The following is a 23,679-nucleotide window of genomic DNA, read 5'->3' on the forward strand; positions in this document are numbered from 1 at the left end:
GTATGGATGCACGGCGAGGGGCTCAAGGGCAAGTGAATTATTCCATTATCTTTAATGTGTGGGAAGACAAACGGTGTCAAGGTCCTGAGGGGATTTATTTAGCTGTGGAACCTCTGCTCCTCAAGAGGAAACAATGCCAGTAAATACAAAGTCACAAAGGCTCCCTCATGCCTATTCACAGCTGTTTGAATGGATTTTAAGAACGCATTCATCTTCAAACAAACTTAATTCTACTTCATATTTACGCTCCAAATACAATTTTTACATCATGATTATTATTTCATTTATTTACATGCTGTCGACCACTTATTTTATGGCTGTTGTAGCTGCAACTTTTGTTTAATAATTAAATAATTACATTTATTTTCTACAACCATTTTCTTCCCTTCCGCCTGTTCGTCGCACTATAAATAAAAACAGTAAAAGACGTCTAATGTCATTTTTTTTTTTGGTCCATTCGCGTAAACGTGCGAGCAGCCGAGTCTTTATTCTCTCTTCACTCCAGGGTGGAGGCTGACGTGACAAACATAAAACTCTAATGGCATTTAATTGAGAAGCATCACAGCCTCATGGCTTTAAAATGCTTTGCTTAATTAAAGAGTCTTCTTATATTTGGCTTAAACCTTATTAAAGGATAATCCCCCTTTAAGTCAAAGGTGGTGTTTAAAAGGATTCACCATGCAGCGCAGTGAGGCTGCACATATTTTACTGTGTTAATGTAGATATAATGAGGTATTAACTGTACAGTGACATGCACATATGGTCTTGTATTGTCGCCTGTAGTTTGTATAGAACTTAAATGAGTGTTGTTTTTAGGAGTCACAGCTGTCTGTCTATTACAACTAATGCTTATAGAACAAACTCCGCCCACTGTGGGAAGGTTCAGTGCATACAAATCAGTCGGATAATACATCTATCCTTGAACACTAACATTTCTCAACATATTCTCAGATTTTGGCCTTCTGCATGAACTTATGCCTCTGCTCTTTTCCCTTGAAGATTAATGCTTCATTTCACAAAAGTTATATTAAACACTATCAGAGAAACTCTGATTTTTTTTTTTTTTTTTACATCTGGCCAAGTGTAGATTATTCAAAAGACAGAAGCCGCTGATAGAAGAATAGTTTCACATTTTGTTGTCTCAACATGCGTCTTTCGTTTTCGACAGTTAAATGACTAAATTGATATCACTCCTTTTTAAATGTGAAGCTGCAGCCGGTTAGCCTAGCTTAGCATAAAGACTGGAGACGGGGGGTTGTCGTGTGAAGGCTAGTCATGATTACGTTAGCATTCACAAGCGTGTTAGCTCGTGCTTGTTAGCGTTACGTTCTCTTTAAGCTGCAGAAGTTCATTCTGGGAAACGAAGGAACACTCGACACTACAAAGACGTAATATTAATATGATGACGATTTGTGTCTTCCTTTATCATGACCAAATAGCTAAAGTGCATATATATTTTTCTATTTCTACTGCAATCATACAGGTGAAAACGTCATGGCAACAGTACATGCAGTGTGTAGGCACACTGAGCATATTGAATCCTGATCTATTTTGAGAGCTCCCTGAAAAGCATCACCGCTTCATAACATAGGTAAACAGGCATAATATCAAAAATTGCATATTTCATATGGTTTTCCACTTCGCGGGACATATTGGGAAATAAGATATGTTCAAAAATAATCCCTCAAGGCACGTATGTGGCGTCTGGCGCAAAGCCTGTCCGCCGCTTTTCAACGTCTGCAGCGTCTTGACAGCGCGTTTTATTGTTGTTGTTGTTGTTGTTGTCACTTTGCCGGCAAACGCGGCCGTTCTATGAGTTGAACATGAGCGGCAGCGGCGCCTGAGAAAGCGTGCCGATGGATGTAAACTTGAATCTCGCCCTTTTTGTCACTGAAATCCCATAAGCATATTCTCCACAGAGTAAATAACAGCGGAGGAAGGGCGAAGTAAAAGTGACTCAGGAGTGGGGAGTCCACTCTCTGTTCTCAGGGGAACGCGAGGAGACAGAGTTTCACAGAAGGTGAGTCTGATCTTGCGGCGTTCGGAGCGGAAGAGAAATAGAAGAGGCTGTGATGAAAAGGGACATAAGCCGTATTCACACGGGACTGCTGCTACTGTTTTATGCCATTAATAACCAACCCTGTCAACCTCGGTGTCCTTGACTACACACATCTAAATATGCAAGTTGTGACTCTGTGACTCTGTGACTTAAAAAGTGCGTGTTTAAACATACAACCGGTCCTGTATCGGGAACTACTAAGTAGTGTGCGAGTTGCATGCTGGGTAAATAGGCTGTTAAGCCTTATGTCTTCAACTTTTTCATTTAATGTAATGCCTTATTGTTATTTATTCTTTATAATGCGCATTCATTTTGGAAAATTGTTAATACGGACCAAAATATGTCATTAATCAAGATTTATACCCTTCACATGACCATATTTTGAACCAAAGACTAGTATATTTTATGTATTTAGTGTTTTGTTGTGTGTTATTTTTTTGGAGGACTATTATTCGACTCACATAATGAGAGAGCTCAGTTTTTCCTTGGGTGAAAATCCATTGTTTTTGCTGCGGAAACGGACTTATTTAGACTTCTGTAAGACACCGATTTCTTCTTCAGTGTCAGTTTTAATTGTAGATGTAATTATTGTGGGTAGAGGGATGTGCTGCTCTAATGAGCTTTCCCATCACCTCGCCGCCGTACCGCTGTCACATCCTTTCACAGTCCAGGTGATGATCGTGCGCTCTTGTAAAAAAACAAAACGTTACAAACCCAGTTGAATTCATTGCCAAGAAATCCGGTTTATCCATCAGATATCTTGCTGTGTTAACAAAGGCTTCTCTAATCCATTATTGCAATTACAGATGCTGAGGTTTCTCACCTACATGACATTCAAGAGATCAGGCTGTGGCAGACAGCAACAGCGATCCGAGTGCATAGTTAAGAACGTTTTCCACCTCTGTCTCCCCTTTTTCATTGACAGTGAGAACAGATAACCTCGTCTGTGAGCGCTTTGAGGTGAAGCCAGGATTATGCTCTTTGGCGACATTTTTTTTTTTTTTGTTTTTTTTGCAGTTAAAGAAATGTTATGCTCTTCAGAAGTCGAAGGACGGTGGTGGGTCTGGAGAGCGCTGGTTAGGTTGAACAGCACTTGAAAAAAAAGATTGTGGTCTCAGTTAAATGTCAATAAAAGTAAAGAAGCTCTGTTCCGTGCTTCAAGCTGCTGTTGACTTTATGAATCTTTAGCTAAGATGATCTTTCCCTTACCTTTAAGGTCGGGTACTGGAGCTATATTATTATTAAAGGCCAGAGTATCGATGACGTTATTGGTTCTTTTATCTGTGCTTTATAACGTTTTGATGTAATCCATTACCACACTGCAGAATCTAGTACAATAAAACCTTTGTGAGTAAAAAGCGTTATACTTTATCAATACACCTGCTCCACCAGCATCAACATAAAGCAAATTTGCCCTCAAACTCTAACTTTACGAATGACATAAGTGGTAGATTTGAAACAGATTTAAAATCACCATAACTCTTTATTTCTATTTTATTGCAAATCCACCTCACGTCCCAGAGCGATATTGGTCCTGTGAGCTGGGCAACGAGGCTTTAGGCCCGGATTAGAGCCGATAGCCCAGGCGGTCAGCCGCAACGATGACCCGAGGGGTAAGACGCTACGTCGCTAACTGGCTTTTAAACCCGACTCCTCAAAAACTGACGCACCCTAACCTTGGGAGCTGTCAGTCAATGAGTGCGGCAGACTGTTCTCTCACCTCAGAGTTTATGAGGAAAGATAGGGCGCCTGTGAGATTATTCCCGCTTTCCAATACCATATTGGCCCCTTAATCTCCCGCCTCTCTCGGGCCATTCTCAGCAGGATGAGGTGTCGTTACGGGCAGCGGCAGATGGAGGGAAGGGACGGCGGAGGACTTCAGGAGTAAACATGTCAATCACTCGAGGCGCTGAGAGGTTTCCTTGTAGAGGAGGAGAGGAGAGTCAACAAGCCGACGCTCTCTTCCTCGCCGACGTCTCTACGTCCGAAGCGTTCAGACGCACTACCGCACCTGAATACACGTCGGCTGCTGGATACTGATCATGCAGAATGAGTTTAAAAGAAATATTTCCTTATCAACACACACACACACACATTCACACACTCTCTCACACACACACACACACACACAAACACAGTGGTTTTGATTAATGTGCAAAACCTGTAGTTTAAAAGCGCTGCATTTCAAAAGCATTTTTCATCAGGTTGAATAACGAGGCCAATGTGCAGAAAATCCCAAATAGACTATTCTGCTCTTTGACTTTGACGTTGATATCTCAGTGCATTAAGTTTGCCCTTTGGCCATCATGAGAGGGATTATGCCACCAGTCAGGATCTATTTGTTTACGCAAATCATCGCTTGATAGGCCGACGCCCCCCCCCCCCCCCCCCCCCCCCCGCCCCCCACCTCGGCTGAATATATCAAACGAGCACGAGGGCGTCCTGCAGTCAAATTGTGGCCGGCAGCTCAATGTCCACCCCATAATATAACGCAGTGTGCTGTATTCTGCTGCAGTAGGTCCTGAAATAATATCTAAATATAGACAATGTCGGATAATGTGGAGGTTGATTAGATTAGGCAGATGTTCTGCAACTTCAGTCTATGAGGCATCGTGATAATTGCAAACCTGGTTCAGATTCTTTGTAGTTTAAATCCGTGGATTCTTTGCCAAAAGGTTCCCTCGGCGCAATGGGAGAGAAGAAAAATCAGAAAGTCGTACTTCTGGCACAGCCTTAGCAGTCTTTCACAGAAGTAGGAACTCATTTAGATGAGGACACTTGTGCATCACCCTGGTCGGATCAAAGGAAAATCATTAATTCGGAGCCTCCTGTTGGACTCAGATCTGGTGTTTTATTGCGATTTGAGTTCCCTAAACTGTCTTCGGAGTCAAAAAGAGTGCTGAGACAAAGCAATTCCACTTCTCCTACAAGGGCACTGCTGAGCCCAAGTTTAAATTGAATGCCCCAAAAATACCCGTTTAATTATGTGGCTACCAGAGAAGCTTTCATGTTTTCCAAATGAATCAAGGCGAGCGCGATAACCAACTCTTTCATTGATGCAAAACTGGGAGAAAAAGAAGTGATAGGAAGCCACTGAAATGTGCTCGTATGCCAGAGACATTAATTATATTTCTTATAATTAGGTAGAATATCCCCAGATCACCCCGATCCCTGCAAGATAAATTTAATTAGCGGACAAATTAAACGGCACATGCGGTGTCCGTATCTTTATAAAGCATCGTTCTGAGGCTGGTGGATGTCTCAGTTTCTAATGGTTTACTGTCAAGGTATGGTCAAAGACAAATTTCCACCCCACCAGGCAAGGCGATAAAGCTGTATTGTAAAGTAGATTTCATCTCAACGTTGTCGTGACAAATTCTTTTTGACGGGTGTTTTTTTTTTTTCCAAACTGAGGGATTTCCGGTGAATCAAAGCACGGAGCAATAGAAGCATTTCACAGATGTGTGACTCCATGTGATCATGACGGCTGCCTATAGCTAATGAATTACTGGCTCTGAACGTGTAACAGATCACCTCTCCGTGATGGTGAATAAGGCTGACTTTAAAGGCTGAGAAGTTAATTAAACTTGCATTGTGGCCTCGCTGATGGCACACAACCTAACAGAATCATTGTTTAATTATAGGTCTACAAGACAAACAAGACGACATGTTACACAAGAATTAGGTACTTATCTCCCACATGGGTCTCAAGACGTTGTAAATCCCAGAACAGTAACACAAAGACTGCAGAAATGAACGTCTGTACCGAATTTCTTGATAATCCCGTAAATGATTGTCAAGACATTTCACTCAAAACCACCAATGTAATGCAATGTCAAGGTTATGTCAAGGAAATATCAGCTGATCACCAAAGTCATTGGAATTCATCGTCTCGGATCCACTAATGTCCGTATACAATTTCTAAGCAATTCATTCAGTGGTTTTTGAGATATTTCAGTCTGGACCGACCGACTGACACTGCGATCCATTGAGCCATGCATGGCAAAAAATGTAGATAACAGTCATTAAAGGCCCAACTGCTTTCAAAAAAAAGAGTAACACCTTGCTAATATACCTCTGATGCCATACGTAATTACTAGGGCTATATATATCAAATGCCATTTGTTTTCACATTTGAAGCTTTGATTGGGGTTTTCAAATTGAGCTTTGAGTGTCTGTCTTCAAAGCGTATGATGTTATCGCCCTAAAAAAAAAAAATGGTGGAAATATGATTGTTTTATTGTGGTTACATAAAGGTGATTGATGGTGCTGTTAGATTGCTGATAAACCGCCACGTTAATAAAGGTGAGTGCAGGAGGTTTTGACCGCAGTGAAAATGTTTTTTTGAAAGGCTAAACGCCAGCAAATAAGGATCGAAGAGGAACATTTCATTAGATAAAAACTTGAATTTTGGAAAGGATTACATATATTTATTATTAATAATAATAATAACCCATGTAGCCCTAAATCCAGCGGGAAAGTTGGGTCCATAGATATCTATATGCGTTGTTTGGACAATAATTGCGTACACTGTTCTTTATCTTAAAACAATATCGTCAGTAAAGGGATTTTAATATCGCCCAACCCTCGTCTGATGACTGAGCAGCCCCCAAGGCTGTTGCCTAACGTAATTAAGGAAAGAAATGAGCCATTTCCAGACACCAAGGCAACAGAAACACCAATCATGTGGTTTTTGGGCAGTGTGCTGATGTTGGGGGAAAAATGATAACCGCCTTTAATGATTTTCTGTCATCTGCAAACTTGAAATTGCATGGTAGACTTTGCTGAAGTCAGTATAATTTGAGAGATCATCCACTGATCAATGATAAAGAGACGCAAATATGTTTTGTTGGTTGTCATTTAGGGTCGTCATAAGGTAGCGATAGCTAAGAAATCCTCTGGTTTTTTTATGTCAAGAAGAAAGCAGCACAATCAAATAGTTTAAAAAAGGCGATCCAAGTTTGCTGAAGGGATCATATCTCCTATATCCTCGCCGTGTAATTTGGCCTGACAGAAAAGGAGATTTCTACTCCACTTCCTAGCGTGTCCCTCTCACTCCGAGAACAGCGACCAACCTGTCACCTCCATTTGTCCTAATCAGTTCTCACTGGGATGTGCCGGCTACTGGGATGTCACTGGGAATAACGCTCACACTCGGAAGTAGCACACTGGGAAGATGAGCCTTTGAACAACAGTCTGTGGCCTCTGAGCACAGCTCTCGACCGGCTACGCTGTCACTCGCTGACCTTAACGTTGACCTTCCACTGCTCAGAATCAGCTTGTTGCTTCTGATTTATGATCTATGTTCATCTGATCCATGTTCATCTGATGTGGCATTAGGGAGTGTGCGCCGCCAAAATTTGAGTGGAAGCTCTATAGGGCAGCTGTGCACATATAGGTGAAAAATGAAGCTAACAGCTGAAGTTTAAGCTACGTTTCCTTTTTCGCTTACTGCTAACGAGGTAATGCGTCACACTTAATGTGTACCACAAATATTTCATATGCGATATTTAAGTTAATTTGGTAAATTTACCTCGTCACACTCTCTGTTAAAGCCTAACTTTACCTCCAAGCTAGCTCGCTTGCTAACAGCTAGCTTGCTGTCAGTTAGCAAGCTCATTAGCTTGACTCCTGTCTCCTCACTGTATGAAAGCCGATCCTCTTTTGTGGAGCAGTCCGTACTCCAAAAGAGGAGGTTAAATGAAAGTACATTGAACAACACACGATAGTTTTCTGTTTGTTTAATCCTTACTCTCACTCTCACTGTTAACTGTGCAAATCCGCCTATCAAAGCCATGAATTTAATGGATTTTACCATTATATTTTGACCTAGCCTTTGGATCCACAGCACTCCACAGAGAAAAAGAAATAACCCACAAATGAATGTATTACTTCTCTCACTCTCTAACTCGCCTAGTTAGCCAATCTGAGAGTAAAACAGGAGTGAAATTATCTTTCCGTCTTTTTAGGTCATGATTCATTTCTTCTCAGCTCATCGCAGCCCTGCTATTTTGCCAATCCTGTCCTATTGTGTTTTCACATTTCCTTCCTATTCCCTTTCCAATACCAAGTCATTATTTTTCATGCTGAGCTCCTATCCAAAGAATAAAAGCCAACGTTGTTAATGTTTAACGTCAAGGCTCCAGAAATGTTAACCTAATCCATCTCCGCTTTGTAAAAAAACGAGCCAATAACTCAACGGACTGAACCAGGATCATTCACACACCGTGTATCTTTGATAATACTAAACTCTGAAGGGTGCTTCACTGACTGTGACACTGTGTGTCCTTGTTGAATTAAAAAATCCCCCAGAGCGACTATAACCGCACTAATGACTAGTTGTTATATGCTGAGAGTGTCTTAGAATGGGGAGGCACTGGTATTGATCAACAACCCTGTCAACCCCTCAGATGTAATATAGTCATTTTACAGCTAAAAGACAGTAAAAGTTATATCATCGCTTTAAAAAAAAGCATGAATCCTGGCCGCTGGGTGCATTTTTATGCTCATATAAGAACTATTAAGCACAAGGCAAAATGGATGCATTACTTATGACTGAATATTGAAAACAGGAATAACAACATAATGAGGCCAAAGTGTTAGGACTACTTAACTAGAATCATAAGAGGTTTAGTGCCATAAATTCTTAATGCAGACATTTTGCAGGCTGTTCAAAATGTTACCGTTCATTGATTGAAAAAGGGCCAATGCAGCTAAAAACAAACATTTCAGACTCTCAACAAAAGCAGCCCTTCTCTGACTCGACTTCACCACAAAGTTTCGAATTTTATAGTTTCGGAATCGCTTGTCATTGCGTGACATTTCCTGTCAAGAAGCGACGGCAGAGGTGAAAGCGGCGGCGGAGGGAAGGGAGTGACGCTGCGGGCCAATTAAAATCCTCCGCTCCCATCTCCGATTGCATTCGTGACATCAACACCGCCACAGTTTGCACCCTTACCCCCGCATCAGTTATGCAAATGGCGGCAATTTCACATGAATGGCAGGACGTCTTCCTGAAAATGAGGATGGGCAAGAAGCGAAAATGAAAAATGGAGGAGGAGGCCGAGACGTGGGGGCCAGTCAGCCTTGAAATGATTTAATTTAAGCGATGAGGAGTTGACTTTGATAGGTTTGCATTTTAATAATGAATAGTATGACTGCTTCAGGGGTCCAGTTACAAAGAAGTAGCATACTTGGCAAAAAAAAAAAAAAAAAAGGACAAACATTGTGACCAACCAGGCTCATTGTCTGAATGTCCTCTGTGTGTTAATGTGTGTGTGTGTGTGTGTGTGTTGCTCTATCGTAAACAAAATGTACCTGGGACTCTTTTTTTGGAGTTAAATTTGCTGCCAGGGGGAAAACGGCTTCAGCCTATTATGTAGGATTTTTCAGTTTTTCCAATATGCCGACTCTGGGCTGTATGCATATTTAATGAGGCCTTTGCCTGACTGAGACTGAGAGGGGTTTCAGCCTCCTGTCATTATGAGTGATTGCGCTTCCTCATGGCATATTCCAGTTGGATGTGGCAATAACTATCCCCCCCCCCCCCCAAAAGCACCGCTGATCTTATTATGATTATGACTTTTTTTTCCCTTTCGATGTAAATTCAAAACCTGTCGCATTACATGCTTTATGCTTTGGCTCTTACAAACTCGGGAGTTCCTCACGCAGGAGTGTATGTTTATTGTATGCTGTATGCAAGAAGGCGTAAATAATTGAGCATTTACGGCACATACTGTGTGTCAAAAGCATAAACACAATCAAAAATGACAAGATGGGGTTTCTCTGGGAAAAAAAAAAATTGGCTTGTGCTTTTTCCAGCAAGTCAATTTAATGGAAATGCTGCATTCAGTAGATCCACTTGTGATGGCGAAGTACCAAAAACTAATGGCGAACTATGACATGCAGATTTTTTTTTTTAATCTGTTAAGTCGAACTCTTCAGCAATCCATGTGAACAGACTTCATAGATGACATACTGGCCGTTTTAAGGCGAGCAGCACCAGCGCACTTTACATTCAGAAGCGAACACTCCTTGGCTTGCGGGGCCTCTTCGCTGCAGGCCAGATGACGAGCCGTTAAAAGTTCAAAGTTGGGTCATATCTTTTTCATTTCCAGGGATTTCCCCCGGTTTGTGAAGATCTAATGGATCCTAATGAGCGAGCCGTCCCTCTCTCGGCCACCACTCGCCGGTAATGAATCGCTCAAAAGGAAGAGGTCATCCCTCAGCGTCTGTGAGATTTACTGCTGTCCGTTTCATGTCGAGCCAGTCGAGAGGACAGAAGGGATGTTTCACCTTCTCTCTCATCCTCTATTCAATGCTTTATATGCGCCTGCAGATAATTCAATTCCCTTTGGCCAAGACTCAAGAAAAGGATTTCTATTCATGGGCTGGAATATGATATTGAGCAAAGTGTAATAACCTTGGCTGCTACAGAGTCCTGAAATGGACAATCTTAAAATGTCACTCACGGAGTCTCCCCTCTCATTTCCTTCCTTCTTCTGTCACAGTTATTACAGCCATGCTTTGCACTGCTGTTATATTGATTTCCAGCCCACCTCTTAATTGAAAATGATAAATATTGTCCTTTTTTTTTTTTTCCTCCCTCTCTTTCTCTCCTTCACCCTGTTTCTTCCACAAATTACAGAAGCCAATTACATAAAGCTGCACTACACGCTATGGCCCCTGCACCTCCCTACCCACTCCGTTTGGAGGCATATGAAGGGCCATCCCAAACCACGGAGAGTGGAAGTGGATTATATTACCGGGAGTCTACATTGATGCCTTTTTTAGTGTTCGACCACGGAACACGCTCTGAGCAGTTTACGAGTAAACGGTCGTACGAGTGCTTTGTGCCATTTGTACAAAGTAAGACAAAGTAATACAATCTGATTGTATTTCAGACCAAATATCTCCTAATATCTAGTCTAGAAAACGGTAGATGTGACAACTTGATTGTTATTTATATGTATATATATATTTATTTATATATATATATATAAATATATATATAAATAAAAGGACTGTAGCCAAAAAAACAAGCAGCTCAAAAACATCAGCGTTAAAAAAAGAGAAAATGTAAAAAAAATTAGACCAAATGTAAGAAATTGAAGAAAAGTTGATGTTTTTCTTTTTGCCCATTCAGTTGAATGAGCTTTAACCTTGTTGTGTACTTGTTCTTCAATGTCAAAACAAGTCCACAATATCTTCTCTTTGAAGCATTTGAACAAGGTCGAGTAAACACGAGCATCCACAGGAAGCCAACACTGAGAGTCAAGTGAAGTATTTGAGGAAACATCTGTCGCCGTGGGTCAGTCACATCCCCGAGTAAAGCCGAGGAGCCCGAACATTACGGGGTCAAAGCTCGTAAGAAACCCCTAATGAGGTTTGAAAGACGAAAGCTTTTGATTGTTGACAAACCCTCAGAGTCTGAGTCCACCGAACTACTGAGAAAATGTTTTTACAGGAAAAAACTGTGGTTTTACATTTCAGAGATTGTTTTACACGTTAATAACGATTCCCCACCTTTGTGTCTCGATCTGTTCTAGTTAATCTTGTCTGCACTTGGCAAACACACACACACACACACACACACACACACACACACACACACACCATGTGAACAAGCATACACAATGTATTATGTTAATGGCTTTAAATGTCATGAGTCTTTTTAAATGTCAGTGCACTCGGTTTTATCATAACGTAAGGGCAACCAGGTGCAGAGAAAGATCCGACCTGCTGTAGTTTACTCTAGATTTGTTTACATGAACAGTTCAAATTTCAATGAAAAAGACAGGAACTTTCAAACAGGGCAAATTATTTCCTCCCCCCCCCCCCCCCCCCCCCCCCCCCTCCCCTTTATGATTGTGGAATTAAAGTAATTCAGGCGTAAAAACACAAGCTCAAACTCAATCGTTTCACCGCTCTATGCCATTGGAGCAGAAAATGTCTCTTCACAGCATGACAGATTACATCCTCGCCTTATGTTTTACTGATGCTGATTGAACAGCTACATCTTTGCACACAGCTTCAATAGAATCAATTCTGTTGTCTTCGTGTCAACGCTCAGATTTGGAAGGTGGACTTGCTGAACTACTTCAGTGCAGTTCAGAAGCGCTGACATTGCGTATCACGTGTGTTTGTACGGCGTCTCAGAGGGAATTATTCCACATTTACACTTCACATTTGGTTACATGCAAATCACATAGGATGAGCTTTTTAAAATATGATGCACAGTTAAATGTTGGAATTGGTGACAGAGAGAAATGGGTTGGCATTTGTACTTTCAGTTATCAGTCTCTGTCGCCAAATGAGGTAAATTATGGAGTCATTAGTACAAATTAGAATAAGATATGCAGTCAACACCATCTGTCATACAGAACTTAACATTACAGTCTATTACTGAGCTTGAGTTCAATATACAACATTCAGAGAATTAATAAAGCAGCAAACAACTGAGATGAAGGGAAGTAATGTCTACCCGAGCAGAGACTGAAGTCTAGTCTCTATTGCTGTGAAACCATCTTCTTCAAACAACTGTGGTTATTCGATCTGCCGATTATGGAACTTTATGTCACACTGTGATGGTTAAACTGTGTAATTAATGCTCAGGTTCACATGCGTGCCAAACCGTGAGGGGGGGGGGGGATCCGTGTGGATCGATGATAAACTACGGTCCGTTACGTCATCGTAGAGAAAGTGTAGATATCTTCCTCAAAACTTATTGTACAATAGCAAAAACTTTAAAAGGAGCTAGTACTGTGGTTTTTTTTTGTTCATGTTTTATTTTAGTTAGTTTCAATGTAGAGCTAAGTTTCACATGTAAATCAAATAAGTGTGCAGGCTAAGCTCTAGTAATGTCGATGTTATTTAATAGGTTAACAACCATCATGATAGTCAAGGACACAGATACGAATATCAAGGTCATTTAGACTACAGGGAGACAAATACCGAGGCTACTTTTGCTCCATGTAAACATTGTATTCTGGACATCAACCAGATGCAAAGAACAAGGCGAGTAAAGAAGTTGATTTAAAATGAAATATCATTATTTCGCTAAAAAAAAAAAAAAAGAAAGAAAAAGAAGAGGTCAGGGGTGATGTCGAAAAGGGCCCAAAACAGGCCCGCCCCTGTCAGATTGTCATCAAGTTTCCCCTCCTTCCCCGAACTACAGAAAATGATTTCTGGACCGCATGAAAATGCTTCACATGGAAATCGCTGCAGGAGGAAGGCAGTGTGCGGTATTTTCCTCACTGAGGCGGAGAGCTGTGACGCCGGAGGGGAAATTTCACAGCAGCTTTGAGCCGACGTTTCGAGGAAAGGGTTAACTCTCAGCTCTTTGCTTTCATCTTCGAAATTGCTGCTGCCGCTGTTCAGCTCTGGAGGAATTATCATGTTGAACCCCCCCCCCCCCATGGCGCTATGTGTGTCAGTCTCCATATGGACCGTATATGTGCATGCCCGTATATGTCACTGTAGGCACCTGCACATGCAAGCAGGTTGTGCTCATGTTGTATTTCAAAATATTGTCCCAAGAGGAGACATAACAGTAAAATTCTCCAAAGTGACGTCTTCCCTTCCTCGAGGTTTGTTGGTGTTATGGTTATTATAATTGATTGTACTGCGATGAGAGTTGAGGTTCAGGTTATGCTTGCTGCCAAATCAAAGATGAACACATGGCAGGCTTATAAAGACCCAACATGCATGTCTGAAGATTAAACATGGGCCACAATCTTTGCAGAATCAATATCAGATGTTCTGTCATGCGACAACGTGTCTATATTCACTTGTTAGTCAATTGCTTTTGTTTCAGCTCTGAAGATTAATTATCAAGTCTTCAAAACATCTTGCTGAACAAATTAAAGGTTGTGTATTTCTTTATGATGAATTACTGCTTCTAAAGTCGGACGGTTTTCCCCAATCTATCTTTATCGCTCTCTGTTGATATTCTAAGTTTGTCATTTCTCATAGTTTGTTTAATTTACAGTAATATAGTCGACTCACTTTCAAGTTGCCTGCCAGGCTGGAAGAGTAAAACAATGAACATAAAAAAAAAAGAAAAGAAAAAAAAAAAAAAGCCAGTCGCCAACCTTTTTTTTGTGTGCCATTGTTCTTTAAACCACTGAAAATGTTCAATCTCGACGTTACATGTTATATGTATCACATCAGCCTTGTATCTCACTTGCACGACACGCGACACGTGGCTAACGTTGTGAAACGATTGGTTAAGTTTAAGCAACAGAACTGCTTGGTTATAGTTAGAAAATAATAATAATAACACAACATTGTAAAGTAATCAACCGTAACAATGAAAAAAAGCAATGTAACTAGTCTAGCTAAACATTGAGCAGCCTTTGCTGACTTTTATATTTGTTTGGTTTTAAGCGGGACATGTACAGCGGTCTCCTGGGTGAAAGTTCACTGTTTGTTTGACCCATCCCCCTTCTGGTGCCCTCAGAGGACTCTCTCGCTCATTATACTCATTATATTGCCAGGTAGCTGTCGCTCGATATACTACGTCACTTGCTCTGACCGAAATGCAAAAAAACCCCCTCCACTTTAAACGTATCCGTGGTTTGCAGAAACGTACGATATACAACGTTGTGACTCGGCCGAAAAAACCTGCAGCGACAGACACAGATTTGTATGAGTTCACATGTTGATTCTGCTACGGCATGCTTCTCTTTATTGCTAGCATGTTGATGCCTTTAGGGGTCTTGATGCACTCAACCACTGGATACAGTAAAAATAATGCATATATTTATGTGTGTGTGTGTGTGTGTGTGTGTGTGTGTGTGTGTGTGCGCACAGAGGGATTCAGAGCCGATCCATCCTCTGATGCAAAACCCAACCAAGCACACAATCTTACATCTTTTCATGAAGTGTGTGCACGAGAATAAAAAAAGAAAGAAAGAGATTTGTTGGATAAAAAAATTTATCAAAGACACTTTTGAGCTCCCAATTCACAGAGACTGGCTCTTTTCTTTCCCATCAAGCTTTGGGTGCATCAAGCATTTATCACAAGTTAACACTCAGCACATCGTCTCCCAGAATCAATGGGAGTGTCATTAGAGCCAAAAGTAATTTGTAACAGCACCAGTATGAGACGCAGAGACGAGTTAAATGTGGAAACGTCAAACTGAACTTTCAAAAGGCTGAATTATCAACTTTTACACTAAGATGAAATCAGATCACAAAGAAGGGAACTTTATATTGTTAGCTGCAGCCAAACTGCAGCAGCACTTGGAAGGGATTGGTACAATAGCACCCTGCAGGTACAGAGAAATATGAATGTTCGCAGTGTTGGTAATTGGAAAGGTATAAAAGCAGTCTGACTGGCTCGCCTCTTCAGGTTGCCTTCAAGAACATCAAGAACATCGCTTCAATTCCTCTAAATAAACAGCTCAAATTATTTATGATAGCCTGTCTGGAGAGTTCAAAAATGATGGATAGAAAAGGATTTTCTTCTTTTACTTACTAAGGCCAAGATGCACCGAAAGCAACTCGCCTAAGTGGACGTCAATTTATGCTGCAGCGGTGCGCTGCAGGCATCGGGTTTGAAACGCCAACACCAAGGAACCAGCGGTATTCTTGGCAGAAGGTCGCTGTGTAGGCAACGTTTTAGTATGTTACAGTTACCCCTTCATCTTTTAACTTGATCGAAATACTGAAGATCCCGGTTCAAAAATAGAAATTGGCGCCGAAGCAGTTGATGCTTTTGGCGCACGTTCGACCATTTAGAACAAAAAAGGTGCAATTCAACACGAGCGCCAGACGCTTTCAGCATGTTTAAAATGTGATGAAACGCATCGGTGCTCCTTTAAAAGCAAGACTATGCAAGTTGTGAAAGAAGAAATAACACAATCTTCTTCTTGCAGATGGAAAGTTACATTCTAAAGCAATGAAAACGCAGCTTCGCTCAACACAACGCACTCTGTAGTTTCGCTGCCACGGCCTCGCTTCGGAGCAGGAATAGTAATATCGCCAAAATCAGTTAATTTCAGACCTTCAGAGACACTTGATCCATCAAACACACTTTCATTTTCTGTTACTGTAATGGTGTCTCCTCACAGACATCACTCAGAAAACAATTCACACGTTGTGCAGAATGAAAAGAAAACAAATGTCTCCTCTTTAAAGTCTCTCTGTTGACGACGCACCATGTATGAACTGATCAAAATGTTGGTAACTTTTCTAACGTATTCATGTGTGCGTTTTTTTTTTCCCCTTCTCTTTTCCTAGGAAAACACTGAACTCAGATCTGCTCTGAATTTCAAATTGAGCTCCTTTAACAGTCTCTTGCCTCCACACAGCTCTCAACATGGCGACTACGGAGGCTGGGGGCTCGCGGCTAAAAGGTGCTAAAAGGTGCTAAAGGTGCTAACGGCGCTGAAAATGTAAACCCCTGCGAGGCCGCAGTGCTGACGGAGCTAACAGTGTTTAGCTGAGGAGAGGTGCCAGGGGGGGGTGGGCACGACGAAATGGATTAGTTGTGCGGAAATCAATGTCTAATACAGATCAACTCCACCAATTAGCATCTGCATCATAACTGCTATTCCTGTGACATAAGAAAATGCATCCCGCTGTAAAACACACTGGAACGATGTTTCGAGCGTTAAGCCACAGACTCTGGTTTTGATTTGGATTTGCTACACGGGAATCAATACCGAATGTGAATCCGTTGCGGCGATAAGTCGGATCGCTGCCCGGGGAGCCGGCGTCGTCTCCTGCTCTCTTGTCAGCATGCCTCAGCAGCCGCATCCTGTGTGCTCCGAGTAATACGACACAGACACAGCGAGGGCGAGTTCACGCTCAACTGAAAAGATACCGAGAGAAGGGAGGAGAGAGATACTGACGGGAGGAGAGGGAGGGAAGTCGGGGGGGAGAAGAGACACTCGGCGACGAGGAGAGCAGGAGTGCATTCAGAGAGATAAAGCTCGTCCGTCACAAGATGGTGTTTGTCATTCTCACAGCTGCTCCTTGAGGTTTTTGAGACTCTGCATTCTCTATTCATTTATTCCCACTCTCAGAACATTTGTACGTCTGTGTTTGTGTGGATGATATCCGGCGGGACACCAGAGGTGACCAACATTGGAAATATGAACCCAAGACAAATCGTTTCCACTACAACCACAAAAACATTCTTTTTCTGTTTATTCCCTAACTTGGAAACATCTGGCAACATCGCTGAAATAAGTTCTCATCGATTCTGATTCTGGTCAGACAGAACAAAGTCCCCATGTTGACGAAACTTATTACATTTTATATTTTAAAGAAAAAATTTAAAATTACTACCTAAACTTTCCATTCATCTCAGTGCATGACCGACCATACATGCTTTAGTTGTGCTCACACAGTTTTCAATGGGGGACACTTTGTTATGCAAAGTGGTGAATACTACAATACCCATGAGCCTCAGCTGCAGCAAAACATGGCGCAACAGATGCAAAATGTACCCAAAGTTAAAAGGTGAATTCATTTAAGCTGCAGATTATATTGTCAGTTTTCACAAACGTAGCATATTAGCAGTGCATGTACTGTAACCGAGTCTTTGGGATTGGTGACTGGACGTTTGTTACAGAAATGCACCATGGGAATCGTAGTTCATTTCTTCTCGTATCTCCTTCTTTTGGTGTGTCGTTTCAATCAGGCATGTTTCTACAGATCCAAGCTGTAGCAGAGCAGTGAGTCTCGTAACATTAACTTTTTACTTCCAGAACCAGGAGCGCCAAAAATAGCTCCTCCTGTTCTACGACGTTGTCGTTTCAGGTCCAATCAGTGAAGTGGTTCAGATCACCTGGCACGTTTTCAACCCGTCGGATCTTTGTTAAAGCTGTATTCAAAGAGCTCAGTATCCTTTGTGAGTGCAACGGTTTTACAACTGATATATACTGGGCAAAGTCAGGAAAATAACACCCAAGCTGTAATAAACCTGACTTACATCATTTTATTTCGTGGTTTCAATAGCATATGCAGCAGTATTTTAAGATAAAAGAAAAGACATTACAACAAAAACCCTCTGCCTAGCTAAATGATCACTTTAGGGACATTAAGAGAAAGCAGAAAGAATTTGGGAATCTTGCAATCTTGTGTAAAACACGCAGAGAATACATATTATTCACAGCCGATTGCCTCGGAACGCCACAATCCAGCCAGGGTTGTATTTCAGACCATTGACTCAGTGATCGGTCCTCCTCCTCCTCCTCCTCCTCCTCCCCATTTCCCCTGAAGTCATCGCAGCAAAATGTGAGGAGTTCTTCAATCACTTTATCAATAAATCAGGCTACAAATTGACACCAATCGATCCATCAAGCCTGAAAAAAAACAAAAAAACAAGCCTCCATGATATCCTCTTCCCTCTCTCAAGATTTCTTAGGTTTCAAAAATCTAATTTTAAGCACGCAATTGTCCAAAAAAAGTTCACCCATGACCCTTTGGTTTTAAATGGCTTTGGGCCTATTTCAAAGCCTCAGTTCTTTTTAAATGTATTTAGAATCAAAAGAGTTATTCCATGAACAACTGTCATCATTTCTCACCGCTACAGATCTTAGAAAGTAATGCATGCCTTTATTTTTTAAGGAGGCCATTTGTTCGCCTCCAGCTCATCCAAAAATGGCTTTAAAAAAAACAAAAAAACTCAGATCACATCACTCCCATTCTCATTCCCATTATCGGCTCCCTGTGGGTCTTAGAATTTACTTCAAGAATTGGCTTGACAGTTTTAAGGCTTTTCAAGGCATGGTCAGGCCCCTAGTTATTGTTGCTATGTAAATCCTTTATGAGCCACTGAGATCCTCAGGCCACAGTCTCCCATTTGTTCCACCCACTAGCTTTCTTACCAGAGGTGACCGGGGCCTCTTTCAGTCCGTGACCCTCACCTTCGGAACTCACTGCCTCAGTATTTCAGAGTAGCCAACTCTGTAGCGTCTTTTACAATCACGTCTAATAACTTTTATCAGAAAGCCTTTTTATTGTTGTGTCTTCTCTTTTGGTTGTATTTTTCTGAGTTAATCATTGTGTTACTGATGTGTTCTGTGTTAAACTCTGAAATTCTTATTGTAATCTGATTCATTTAGCATTTTTACTGTTTACTCTGTAGTTTGGTTTACTGTTATCTCTGTTTAGACAATATAGTTATTATTACTATAGCATTTTAATTACTAATTCGGCACAACATCTCTGCGGTATCTACTCTCATAATGATTCATTTTTGATTGGGATCATTTCAAAGAAGTGTTGATGTGACTTTGTGTTCAGTTTCCAGGCTGCAGTTGAATTGCACCGCATTCTGTTCAAAGGTGTTACCATTATTTTGTCCACCCCGCTGTATATTCCCACCGGGGCTGTCAGTGTACAAGCCCCTCCAAACCCTTTCCCTCTCCTCCTCGTTAAACCAGCATCTGCTGAGGTAAGAGGCCTGAAACCCCCTAACACACACACACACACACACACACACACACACACACACACTTCCCCCCCTCCTTTACACTTCATTCTCTGGAGCCTGCCATCTGCCACAGAGTTGGACAAGACCCCACTAACACAGCAGCCACACATACATACACACACACACTCCCGAACACACACACACACACACACACACACACACACACACACACACACACAAGCAAGCTTACATTCTCATTTCAAACCCTTGCAATTGCTGGAAAACATCTCCAGTATACAGATGCACATGAATGCACACAGACATACAAACAAACACACACACACACACACACACACACTTGCGCACAATCCGAAGTTGGCCAGGCTGCATATTTAATGAGGAGCCCCCCCATGAACAAAACAGCTTGCAGGGTCATAATGGTTTGGAGCAGAGCCCCACCCCGCTGCACCGAGAGAGTGGACTCCTCCCCTCCACCGTGCGACTGGACCGAAGAGGAGGAGACAGGGAGGACAGAGAGGGGGAGGACAGAGGGAGAACAACAAACTCCTAATTACTCCTCTGTGGCTAACGGGACCTTCCAGCATTTCTTCTTTTTTTTTGGTTTCAGTGGTAAAGAGAGAGAGAGAGAGGGAGGGAGAGAGAGAGGAGGAGGAGAGCGGAGAGGAAGAGGCAGGACGGTGCGAACAGAAAAGAGACCTGTGCTGATTGAACATGAAACCTCTCCCCTCTGTCTCCCCCCCCCCATGTCTCCTCTCTTCTCTCTCCCCCTCTGCTTGTTGTACATGATGCCCCCTCACTTTCACTGCAATTGTTCATCACCCCTCAGTTATCCACGATGAATAATGATGTCTCCTCTTGGAGAGAAGGAGGCGGAGGAGCGAGCCTGAGGCCATGCATTCTGATGGTCTAAGCATTCCCCAGTTACTCTCCGCTCATGCAAAATCAACAGTGCTACCGGGAGGGAGAGAGGGAGGAGGGGGGGAGGGAGGGAGGATGCCCCAGCTTCCTCCTGCGTTCACAGTCTCTGGGTGCTGTGCTTGTTTGTTGTGTTTTACTCATTATTTACAATCCGTATCATCCAAAGGAGCCTCTGCATTTCACCCTCCTGCAAATATTCACACAGAGGCAAGGGGACCAGAGAGGGACGGTGGACGACGGGAGCCGTCGCCTTTGACAGGCAAGACCCCCGGGGGTCGAATTAGGGACATTATGTCCACTCTCTGGGGACGTCCGGTCTCGCCCCGGTCCCCCTGCCACGCTGCCATCGGCGTCACGGTGGAGGAGCAAAGCCACTTGAGGAGAGCTTCCTTCCTACAGATGCTAAAGCTGAAGAGACAGCTGGGCCCCGCTCCAGAGTCTCCGGCTATTTACAAAAAAAAAAAAAAAAAAAAAAAAAAGAGGCTGCTCACTTCATGGCAGCGAGCCACATTAAATATCTTTTAGTTTGGTAGGTTTATTTACTCTTTTTTTTGCCGGTTTCCCCAAATAGATTTGAATCTATCTGTCTGTTGACTGACAGAAAAATTAGGGAGGAGGAGGAGGAGGAGGAGGAGGAGGAGGAGGAGGAGGAGGGGGCATATTTGGTCATATTCTTCCAATAAAGCGTTGTTTTCTCATCATATCCAACAAGCTAATAAAATCTTTTATAACCAGGCCATGTGCAGCGTTACGGTCCTGCTGTATTAGAGCCCATTAAAGACACATTATCTGGTTCAGTGTGTGGCGCTGCCTGTGCTGATGTTGGATGAAATGGGCCATTCTAATCCTCATTAACATAGCTAATTTCACATCAGAGAAAGTTGATAGCGGGTGTCAAAACCATTCAAAGGTCACCCAAGCAAGCGATGATCATTTGATATGCAAGTAGGCGCCCGTGCGGTTGTGCCAATGTTCTACCTGTTTGAACATCCGTCGCGTGTGCCGTTACACGCCTTTCTCGAAAGGCAAAGCGGCGTCATGACGCCGCGTTCGACAAAACAGGCACAGCAGGCCGAGCGGCGCACGACGCAAACGGACAAAGTTGTCAGAGCCGGGAGACGACGGTCGATAGGGAGAGAGGACGGGAGAGAGGACGGGATCAAAAACAAGAAGGGACAAGGAGGAGGAGGAGGAGAGAGCAACAGATATCCATCCTCCTCCCCTCCAAGTGCTACAGCCGACCTTTGGGATGAAAGCGGGGGGGTGGGGGGTGGGGGGGGGGGACAAACACGTGACGCGTTCAAACAGACACTGGCGCAAAGCCCGTGACACGAGGGCAAAGAGGGTGACGGGTGTGACATTAGCGGCACGAAGACGCTGCCATGTGACCTCCGATAAGGGAAAGTGTCACACACAGCTGTGTGTTCGGCCGTATGTTCATACGTGTCCCGCTGCATAATGACAGCGAAGAGAGGTGAAGACATATTTTCAGCTCTCAGAGTCGGGTAAGCGCGCGAGGTGTCAATGTGAAAGCTAAAGTGTTTAAGTATAGTCACGGAAAACAAACTAGATAACAATCGGTCTTTTGACTTATAAATCACCAAAAAGCATCGACTTTGTGGCGAGACTGACTTTGGAGAGAATTCAAGGGTGTTTCTGGCATCAGTCAAATTTAGAAAATGCAAAAAACATCAGAGTCCTTCTTGGCAATAACTCCGCAACCACTTGCCGATGAGCCGTATAGGCACGCGTGTGTTGCAACGGAGAGTTACTCGCCCAAAAAAACGAAAGCTCTGTAACCTCTGACAACTCTTTGAAGCGGCTGGACGTCAATCACATTTCAAATGGGGGAACAAAAAAAAACAAACAAACACGGGATGCGTCTGTTCCGTTACTGCGATCAGAGAGAGAGAGAGAGAGAGAGAGAGAGAGAGAGAGAGAGATGAGAACTCACTTGGTCACCCTCCTGCGGGCGGTGATGCTGGCCACGATGACGCTCTCCGGTCTCGGGGTGGCCACAGCCTTGAAAGTCCCCTTCCAAAACTTCTCGAAGAGCTGCTTCTCCTCCAGCCGCTGGAAGCCGCCGGTGATCCTCAGCGATCCCAGGGACGGCGGTGGGGGGCCACAGGGGCCCGGCTGGAGCGAGCACTGGGGCTGCATCTGTGGTTCTTGGTCTCCAAAACCCCCCCCCCCCCAAAAAAACCCAGAAAAAAAAACCCCAATAAAAAGAGTCTACACGCTCATGGGAAACACACGCACACGTTGTCGCTCAGGAGCTGTCCAAGTACTGAATCAAAACCGTGAGACTGCCTTGCGACCGTCCTCTCCTCTCACAGCATCGGGTCAACGTGTCAGAGCGTCTGTCCTCTCTCCGGCGGGAGCGTGGGGAGAGGGACAAAAGCTGACCCTCTCCAACTGGAGGCTGGGTATTGTTCTCCCAGATGGAGTGGGGGGAGATTGAGTTTCTTTCTCTCCGCCTCTCCTCTTCAGTCACATCTGCTGCTTTTTTTTTGGGGGGGGGGGGGGGGGCGAGGGGGACGAGGTCGGGGAGTCGGAGCGACCCTCCCGGTCGGCAGCCTCACACAGAATCAGGCATCGCTTGCGAGAGACGGAGCACGTTTCAGTCCAGAGGAGTCAGAGGGTGAGAGAGACAGAGAGAGGCAAAGTGTGGCTCTTTTTTTTTTTTTTGGTCGTCTTTCTTGAGTGCAATGTTTTGGCGTAGAGGCGAGAGACGCATGCCCGCTGAGCGCTGAGCAGGTGTCGAGGCAAGTGCCGCGGCGTGTCTGAGGGCAGGCGTGGACGAGCGTTGGAGAGCGTGTGTGTGTGTGTGTGAGTGTGTGTGTGAGTGTGTGAGAGTGGAAATCGAGTGAGGAGCTCAGCTGAGAGCGGCTTGTTTTGTGTCTCTCAGCTTGTGACGTCAACGTCGGGGGCTGGACACTGGGGAGAGGGACACCTCCTGTCATCCTCTCTCTCTCTCTCTCTCTCTCTCAGTGCTACACTTTAATCACTCTACTCTACCCTTGATTAGGTTCACTTCTCCTCCTGACGCGTCCCAGCATCCCTTTCTTTCTCTCGCTTTATCCGTTTCTTTTATTCTTTGTGTCTCATTTCCTCCCGTCATCCCTTCCTTCCTCTTTCCCGATCAGTCCTTCTGTCCTTTACTTCTTCCTCTTTGTGCCTCCAATCATTTTGTTCCTTTCGATTATTTCTTTCAGTAATCGATTAGTTGATCAACACAAAACAAATCTGCAAGAATTTTGCTATTTTCTGATATTCAAGCGATAAATCCTCC

General features: G+C 43.3%; 1 protein-coding gene across 1 annotated transcript in view; it reads right to left on the reverse strand.

Annotated features, from left to right (window-relative positions):
• srrm4 (serine/arginine repetitive matrix 4) overlaps positions 1-23,356 on the reverse strand; it is a 62,092-nt gene extending 38,736 nt beyond the window's left edge. Inside the window, exon 1 of the mRNA XM_068720910.1 lies at positions 22,342-23,356. Coding sequence (XP_068577011.1) covers positions 22,342-22,547 — 206 coding nt within the window. The 5' untranslated portion in view covers positions 22,548-23,356. The remainder of the gene's footprint in view (positions 1-22,341) is intronic.
• Between the last annotated feature and the right edge of the window lie 323 nt (positions 23,357-23,679).

The sequence above is a fragment of the Cebidichthys violaceus genome, unplaced genomic scaffold (assembly GCF_023349555.1).
Source record: "Cebidichthys violaceus isolate CVI_PGR_0920_01 unplaced genomic scaffold, fCebVio1.0.p SCAF_26, whole genome shotgun sequence".
NCBI classification, from domain to species: Eukaryota; Metazoa; Chordata; class Actinopteri; order Perciformes; family Stichaeidae; genus Cebidichthys; species Cebidichthys violaceus.